Here is a 9,602-nt window from a genome sequence, read left to right on the forward strand (position 1 = left end):
TCTTTTTATTATTGATCTTCAAATTAAAAACAGCAAACTATGATCCCGATGGACCTCTCTCCTGATGAATATGTTGTTATTGGAGTTTATATATCTGGTGGTGCTCTGATTGATACATTTGTGCTACACAGAGAAATGTTCTCTCAAACGAAGTTCTGGTTTTTCTTGTGTGTTCACAGAAAGGAGAAGAAAGTTGATGGAGAAGATGAGTCTGATGGGGAGGATGAAGATGTGGAAGATGTGGAAGATGATGATGATGACAGATTTGATTCAGAAGACGACGGATGTGATTGCGACGATGACGACGAATGTGATTGTGACGATGTTGACGACGAATGTGATTGTGACGATGACGATGACGGATGTCATTGTGAGGATGGGGACGATGAATGTATTCGTTCCGATGACGATTTTAATTGAGGACAGGAACACCAGGTTCACAGGTGAGGAGGGGGAGAGGATCTATTTTGTGTTGTACAACTTCCAGGAATCTGATTTCATTTCAGTTGTAGTTTTTCCAAGTAGTTTTCGATCAGATAAGGTCACCAGCACAGTTTACCACCCTCTGGGTGGGACGAGTTTGCACATCACCTGCTGAAAAGAATAGACTGTGTTGCAAAAAGACTATTTTGATGTTTGTGTGTGTGAGTGTGTGTGTTAAGGGTTCTGAAGTGGTCAAAGCAGTTCAAACGGTGTAAAGGTCATACGGCTCTTTCAAAAAAAAGGGATCAAAATGGATCTATGTGTTCTCAACGGGTCTGAAGGATCTGCGAGTATAAATTTCAAAGAGGTCAAAAGATGCATAGGAGTTTAAAGGGTCGTGTGGGGTCTAAAGGTCTTACGGTTAAACAGGGTCGAAAGGAGCAACAGCAACAACAGAATCAGCACGGTGTTGAGGGGATGCAGGAAAAGCAGAACCCTCATTGTGATCACAGGCTGAAACAGCAACACAAGCAACATGTTACTGAAGGGCTGCAACAGCAACAGCAGAAACATCACGGTGTTGACAGGTCATACCACATGCCGGACCTTCAACAGGTAAGCACTCTTCTATACTTTGGACAGTTGGGGTGAACACACTTGGTGCAAAGACAGCAAATCCCAAGATCGGGACGTTTCGCTGAACTTCATTTTGGCAGTTGTTCTTTTATTGCTGTTCATACTTGCTTCGATGAAGAAGACTGTTCTTAATTGTGGAGATAATTGTCATTATAACTTTGGTGCGAAGGTAACTTATTGACAGAGTCATCACTATGCAGGTTAAATCACAAGAAGTTTTACTTCCCTCAACTGGATTATTCACCTTTTCGTCGTTACCTGTTCCATCAGTGTATTCCCTTCTGTGCCCTTTCCTGAACAAGTTATCAAACTCATGAAGATATAAATTTATTTAATCTTTTATATTTTTATTGTTTTTTTTTCCAAAGACCTCCAAAGACTTCCAAAGACCAAAGAAATCTGTTGTGAAATCTGATAATTTAAAGAAATAAAGAGTCTTATAACTAAGCCGATAAACCTATTTACTTCAAGCAAGCAAGGCTGTGTTCCCTCCTCAAGCGATACACAGGAAAATGTGAAATTTCCAAATCATTAAACTTATCTTTTTCTCCTGTTTGGAGAATTATATTGAGTAAACAAAAAATGCAGGAAAGTGGCAAAAATTAACCAGTTTCATTGAGCTTTATGAGTCAATACATTCATTGCACGACCTCACGGCATGTCCCCCAGAGGGGCTGCCTTTCCATTGCGTCTGACAGATTTGTGTCTTTGTTTTCGGATATTTTGCGAGATGCTCTGCATGGAATCAAAGCAACTCTGGTGAAAAATGGACATTTCAAAAAAAGTAATGACGTTTGCGTGGACCCCGAGCAGATGTACCAAGTGACGCATACACAGATGAGCGTGCAGATGGTGGATTGTCTGCAATATTTATTTCACGGGCGATTGAATTTGCGATGTCGCCAGGGTTGTTCTTCATGAAGCTGCAACTCTTTTGTTGATAAAGTCATTAATTGAATGAATTCATTCTATTTCATTCACTGCTGTGTGCACAGTGAAGACCGGGTTTAAAGTTAAACGTATCCTGTATGATGTGCAGCAACAACCTGACCAACCGTTCCTTATCAAGCATTTCATTGGATTGCATGCATGAGCACTTAAACCACATACTGATCTCCTTACATTCGATGGCAGTCCTGCGCTATGTCCTTCTGAGTGATTCGTTCATTCAGTGAGGAAGCTTTTGCCCGCCATCTCATTCAGAGCGAGTGGTGCATGCTCTGCTGCCCTGAACATGTGGTTCCTGCTCTGACACCCTAAGTGAGTGGTTCGTTCTGCGTCGCCCTGAGCGAGTTCTGAAATATCACCCGATTTTCGAGCCGTTTTCCACATTAACCTATTATTGAAATTGCAGAGCAAAATTTTTTTCCACACGTAAGACACAGCTGTTTCTAAAGCTTACTGTTTGTGATCATATCACGGAAACATCTATAAAAAGTAAACATAAATGCAAAATTATTTTTCGGTGAAAGCAACTCGAGGTTTTTGGGACGTTACCAAAATCATCCGTGTGTGTGTGTGTGTGTGTGTGTGTGTGTGTGTGTGTGTGTGTGTGTGTGTGTGTGTGTGTGTGTGTGTGTTGTTGATAAAGCATTTCTCCTCTCCCTCTCTCCCTCTCTCCCTCTCTCTCTGTGTCCCATCTTTGCTCGACTCCCTCCCAATACAGTGTAGCACCCTCCTCTCACTCTCCCCCTTCCTTCTCTCTCTCTTTCTGTCTGTCTCTAGACATATCTGGACAGTGGTTATGTTTGGATGGTGTTTGTCTCTTGACGTGTCCGGCAGGGTTTTTGTCCGCACTTGTCCAAGCTGTGTTTGTCTCTGGACTTGTCCGGGTGGTGTTTGTCTCCGGATGTGTCTGGGCCGTGTTTGTCTCCAGATGTGTCCAGGCATTGTATGTCTCCCGGCGTCTCCAAGCCGTGTTTGTCTCTATCAGCTTGGCTCCAGACACATCTGGAGTTTTTCTCTGGACGCTTCTGGGTGGTAATTATTGCTCCACCGCACGTCTGCCTTTCCTTCCTCTCACCTCACACTGTTTTGCCTTCCCCATCCCTCCTCCCTCCTTGCTTCTATCTCTATCTCTATCTCTATCTCTATCTCTATCTCTATCTCTATCTCTATCTCTATCTCTATCTCTATCTCTATCTCTATCTCTATCTCTATCTCTATCTCTATCTCTCTCTCTCTCTCTCTCTCTCTCTCTCTCTCTCTCTCTCTCTCTCTCTCTCTCTCTCTCTGTGTCCCATCTATGCTCTCATTCTCCCCCTTCCTTCTCTCTCTTTCGGTCTGTCTCTGGATATATCCACACGATGGTTATGTCTGGATGCCGTTTGTCTCTTGATGTGTCTGGGCAGGGTGTTTATCTGGACGTGTCCAAGCGGGGTTTGTCTCCAGGCGTGTCCGGGTGGTGTTTGCCTCCAGACGTGTGTGCGTGGTGTTTGTCTCCGAAGGTGTCCTGGGGATGTTTGTCTCCAGACGTGTCTGGGTGGTGTTTGTCTCCGGACGTGTCTGGGCGGTGTTTGTCTCCGAACGTGTCTGGGTGGTGTTTGTCTCCGGACGTGTCTGGGTGGTGTTTGTCTCTCTCAGCTTGGCTCCAGACACGTCTGGATTTTTTTTCTCTGGACGCTTCTGGGTGGTAATTATTGCTCCACCACACATCTGCCTTCCCTTCCTCTCACCTCACACTGTCTTCCCCTCCCCATCCCTCTTTGCTCCTCCTCCCTCTTCTCTCTCTCTCTCTCTCTCTCTCTCTCTCTCTCTCTCTCTCTCTCTCTCTCTCTTTCTCCCTCTTTCTCCCTCTTTCTCCCTCTTTCTCCCTCTTTCTCTCTCTCTCTTTCTCCCTCTTTCTCTCTCTCTCTTTCTCCCTCTTGCCCCCTATTTTTCTCCCTCCCCCTTTAGTATTCCCATCAGTGAAATGATGGGTGGTATTGACTTGGACTCCAACATAACGGAAACAACAATTTTAACATTAACAGCTCAATTTCTAACCTCAATTCCAATGCTGGCCTCACCCCATTAATTGCCCCATCCACACCCTTTTTGAGTCTTTCCCTGACAAACCCCACAAGACATAAACATTTTTTCTTAATCTCTTTAAATGGAGAGGTTTTATTGTGCAGAAATTAAAAAAGAAAGTTAATCAGTTAAGACATTTGAAGGACATTACCATAAAACAGACTAAAAGAAAACCACAAGGCTTTCAGTTCAGTGTTCAGCTCTCCAGTTGGAGGTTGCAGAGTCCAAGGCAGAGACGCTGAGGCTGTTTCAGAATCCTCTTCATCAACATCTGTGATCGTGAGACGAGTTCGTGTTTTTCTTCTTCTTTGCACAAATGAGCAAAGAGAGTGGACAAAGTCTGTTTGCCGACATAACACAGGGTCCATCGAATAGATAAATGCCACTTCTGGTATTCAGAGATGTGATGAACTTCGTCCTCTCCTCAATATTTGAATGCATCTCTTGAACGCAAAGATATGAGGAACAAATCAAAAGATGCATCTCAAACATGTATCTCGCTGTTTGTCCAAGAGTGATTTTCACCTCTCGACACCTGATTCCTGCAGTTAAGAAGGATGTTCTGCCTGCCTTAAAATTTAGCAATAACAGTGCAGGCCCATAGGTGCGGGCCCGTAGGTGCGTAAACGACGACTGGATTGGGGCATTATTTCAATTAGAATGGACCAACCGTATCATAAATGGCCATAACTTGGGAAACATACTCAGGTCCCCAGCGTCAATTGTGACGTCATATCAAACGAAGAAGAATTGTGTTGTCCTGTCATTGGTCGACAGATAAATGGCCGTAACTTGGGAACCGCTCATCCGATTAATATCAAACCTTGAAAAGCACATCCGCGGGGCCCCGGCAATATTCCTGGCAAGTTTCACTCAGATCGGACCGTCGATTGTGCAAATAAATAAATAAATAAATAAACGTTAATTGTGACGTCATTCGTGATGTCATAGCACCGTGCCTTGTCATTGGACGACAGATAAATGGCCTTAACTTGGGAACCGCTGGTCCGATCGATATCAAACCTCGAAGAGGAACATCTGCGGGGCCCCGGCAATATTCCTCGCAAGTTTCAATCCGATCGGACAGGCGGTCGTCGGGAAACGGCGGTCACAGACAGACAGACAGACAGACACACACACACACACACACACAGATTGCTGGAATTATAGATACATTATTTATGAGTTGAAGTGCCGGTGTGATGTTGGTATGGAGGCAGAACTGCCCAGATTCCAACTGACAGAATCAAACATCACGTCCCTTTGTCCATCAGGAAAAACACTATTGGTCCGCAAATACAGCCGGTACGGGCTTGAAGGAAGGTCCCAGCATCAATCCCAACATTGTCTGCATCTGCTATTGGACAGCATTTCATTGAGAATGCAAACAGTGCAAAACATTATAATGTGGATGCATTCAAGATATTGATGTTGATCATCTCCATACTGATGGAGCACATACAAATACACAAAGTGTTTCTTTTATATAATAAGTACAGTACTGCACAATAAAACCTTATTTCAAGATTGTAAGAATGAATGCTTTACTGGTGAGGGGTAAAACGACTTTCAGGCCAACCTGTTCACAAAGATTACAAACCATGATATAATGACATGGGATGATGATACAATGAAAACTGAAATGGGTTCGTTTGGAACGCAATGGGGTTGCCATGACAACAATGCTTGCAGCGTCACAAAGACCATCATCGCGATGCATTGTGTGTTCACCTTTTTGAACATTTCGACCATTCTGCCGCATTCGCTGCTACGATGTGGTCCTTCCTTGTTGTGCTCTTGAGTTTTTTCAAAGAATTTCAAGAGGATATGTTTCCGGCACACCTGCAAGTGCGTCCAGGAGTCTGGACTATAAGGAAGTCTTACCAGGTAAGTGGGAAACAAAGAGAAAGACCGTCCCTGATGGATGGAGGGTAAAGGTTGAAAGATCCCATTGATGAGAATGAAAAGGAAGTTAAAGGAACAGAGCAGATTGTCATATTCAAGAAATTATGATGGTTTGATTACGATGTGAACAAATGTTCTCTTAAATCTTGTTACAAGGAAACCACACCTGTTCTGGAATGTTTGATCCGTTTGCTGGGCGTGTGGTCAGAACGTCGTGTTTCAACTTCAGTTTGAGAGGATCCTATTTAAGGATTGTTATGAAGGAAATTGATTCCTGTTTTCATTGAAGTCACATTAATTTATTAAACTTGTTATATCCGTGTCCACAGATCTTTGGGGAAGGTTCCATCTTCGGTCCGATGGACGTTGGACAACTCGTGTCGCTTTGGGGGAGATTTGAATTTGCTGTTGGGATCATCTCCATGGTGATACTCATCATCAACTCGCTTTGTGCGATTTATTTATGGATGAACAAACGGTTCCGGTAAAGCTCTTCACAAGTCTTCTTTTTATTATTGATCTTCAAATTAAAAACAGCAAACAATGATCCTGATGGACCTCTCTCCTGATGAATATGTTGTTATTGGAGTTTATATATCTGGTGGTGCTCTGATTGATACATTTGTGCTACACAGAGAAATGTTCTCTCAAACGAAGTTCTGTTTTTTCTTGTGTGTTCACAGAAAGGAGAAGAAAGTTGATGGAGAAGATGAGTCTGATGGGGAGGATAAAGATGTGGAAGATGATGATGATGATGACAGATTTGATTCAGAAGACGACGGATGTGATTGCGACGATGACGACGAATGTGATTGTGACGATGTTGACGACGAATGTGATTGCGACGATGATGATGGATGTGATTGTGACGATGACGATGACGGATGTCATTGTGAGGATGGGGACGATGAATGTATTTGTTCCGATGACGATTTTAATTGAGGACAGGAACACCAGGTTCACAGGTGAGGAGGGGGAGAGGCTCTATTTTGTGTTGTAAAACTTCCAGGAATCTGATTTCATTTCAGTTGTAGTTTTTCCAAGTAGTTTTCGATCAGATAAGGTCACCAGCACAGTTTACCACCCTCTGGGTGGGACGAGTTTGCACATCACCTGCTGAAAAGAATAGACTGTGTTACAAAAAGACTATTTTGATGTTTGTGTGTGTGTGTGTGTGTGTGTGTGTGTGTGTGTGTGTGTGTGTGTGTGTGTGTGTGTGTGTGTGTGTGTGTGTGTGTGTGTGTGTGTGTGTGTGTGTGTGTGTGTGTTAAGGGTTCTGAAGTGGTCTTAGCAGTTCAAACGGTGTAAAGGTCATACGGCTCTTTCAAAAAAAGGGATCAAAATGGATCTATGTGGTCTCAACGGGTCTGAAGGATCTGCGAGTTTCAATTTCAAAGAGGTCAAAAGATACATAGGAGTTTAAAGGGTCGTGTGGGGTCTAAAGGTCTTTCGGGTAAACAGGGTCGAAAGGAGCAACAGCAACAACAGAATCAGCACGGTGTTGAGGGGATTCAGGAAAAGCAGAACCCTCATTGTGATCACAGGCTGAAACAGCAACACAAGCAACATGTTACTGAAGGGCTGCAACAGCAACAGCAGAAACATCACGGTGTTGACAGGTCATACCACATGCCGGACCTTCAACAGGTAAGCACTCTTCTATACTTTGGACAGTTGGGGTGAACACACTCGGTGCAAAGACAGCAAATCCCAAGATCGGGACGTTTCGCTGAACTTCATTTTGGCAGTTGTTCTTTTATAGACATTGCTGTTCATACTTCCTTCGATGAAGAAGACTGTTCTTAATTGTGGAGATAATTGTCATTATAACTTTGGTGCGAAGGTAACTTATTGACAGAGTCATCACTATGCAGGTTAAATCACAAGAAGTTTGACTTCCCTCGACTGGATTATTCACCTTTTCGTCGTTACCTGTTCCATCAGTGTATTCCCTTCTGTGCCCTTTCCTGAACAAGTTATCAAACTCATGAAGATATAAATTTATTTAATCTTTTATATTTTTATTGTTTTTTTTCCAAAGACCTCTCAGAAGAGGTGCTCGTTAACTCTCCTCCACCCCCTCGAATGAAACCATCTTCCAGGTTGGAACGTAAGTTGCGAAGATTCTTGCCTTACATTACAAATTATTCCAAACTTTGTATAAACTGCATGTTCTTCACTCCCATCATATCCCATTCTGTCTGTGTCTCAGAAGCGTTTGGAACAAACGAATGTTTTGTGTACTCTTCGCCAGACAAGAACCAAACAGATCATAAAGTTGGTGAAAGTCTGGCATGAGTGTTAATGTATCCGTATATAATTAATTATGTGCAACTGCATGATCATTATAATTCATTCAATCGATGAAGGTTTGTAAAAAAAAATCGAGGCAATTAAATTTATTCATTAAATCGATGAATGTTGGTGTTTCAATTGAAGCAGGTTGGATGTCACGCGGCAGTTTTCCAGGTTCTTCCTCATTTCCTCATCTGCCGTGACCAAGGCGAGTGGATTCTTCCCAAAACGTCGCCTTTACCGATGAGTTGTAAGTTCAGCTTTTTTCAATAATAAACTTTTACTGCATCAAAATTAATTGTTTGAAAAACGTTAATTAATATCCAGTGGGACTTTGTGATGAAGAAAGTGAAGATATGAAATTGAAGGCAAAAGGGAAGGGAAATTGAACTGAGATGCAGAGAATACAGTGTTTCCAAGATTGTGTAAGAAGGCATTATCATGATGAACATGATGAATACGGTGATATGCAGTGGTTTTCACTTCCATCAGCTGATGTGTGTGAAGAGACCCAGAAAACGAGTTTTGCCTTGACCCAGCATATCAATTCTACCTTGATGATCCATGAAATTAGGGAAAATCAGGAGAAGATTTCTACCTTGAGGGCGCAAAATATGAGACCGACCTTCCAGACTCGCAAAATGAGTTCTGTCTTGGAGACCTTTGGAGTTCCAAACCAATCTATCCATGTCATTCTTGGTTGGATGGTGCTTGATGAGTGGTCGGTTCAGTTGATTAAAAATTAATGGTTATATCTTATTTAATTCAATATGAGACATGTAATGTATTTATTTATTCTTTTTCAGCAATATCAAGAAAGTGCTGGGAAGACCTGAGATTTCCTGAGACAAATTTACAATATATCTCTTCCTTTCCACTTCTTCAAACTTGAAACAACTGAAACTTCATTCTTCAGATGGAACTGGAAGAAAAAACCCAAAACTTTGTTGAGTTGAAAAACTGTGTTGACCTTGTACGATTATTGAACTGCTCAAAAAAAAAAATTAAACTGTTTTAAATATCATAATTCGTTGAGTTTTTAGATCCTCGTGGAGGATCTCTACGTCTGACTCACGTTGTTGTTCTTCATCTTCTTCTTGTGGACATTTTTGTTTCACAGCCTTCAGTTTTCATCGAAACTTCCTGAAACTTGAGATTTTTTATGTAAAAATACCCTGCGCAGACAGTAACCGTCTCTAGTTTTGAAAATTCCTCCAAGAAAAAAAGTAATGACGTCAAAATATCTCTGCTAATGGAAATCGCTTAAAAAATTATCTCAGGCAAGAGATCTCGAAACCAGGCAAGCTTTTTCAATTCTGTTTGCGGGAATC

The 9,602-nt window shown here is 42.2% G+C and overlaps 1 protein-coding gene across 2 annotated transcripts in view; it reads left to right on the top strand.

Moving 5' to 3' along the window:
- Positions 1-9,201, top strand: part of LOC147020296 (uncharacterized) — a 50,743-nt gene extending 41,542 nt beyond the window's left edge. Inside the window, exons 7-8 of one of the 2 annotated variants that reach the window (XM_085895584.1) lie at positions 180-6,460; positions 6,660-9,201. In XM_085895584.1, the coding sequence (XP_085751710.1) occupies positions 180-420 (241 nt within the window). In that variant the 3' untranslated portion in view covers positions 421-6,460; positions 6,660-9,201. The remainder of the gene's footprint in view (positions 1-179; positions 6,461-6,659) is intronic. The other variant, XM_085895585.1, reaches the window with a different exon arrangement.
- The last annotated feature ends 401 nt before the right edge of the window (positions 9,202-9,602 follow it).

The sequence above is a fragment of the Eptatretus burgeri genome, chromosome 9 (genome assembly GCF_056783735.1).
Source record: "Eptatretus burgeri isolate ZD-2024b chromosome 9, Ebu_testis_v1, whole genome shotgun sequence".
Lineage (NCBI taxonomy): Eukaryota > Metazoa > Chordata > Myxini > Myxiniformes > Myxinidae > Eptatretus > Eptatretus burgeri.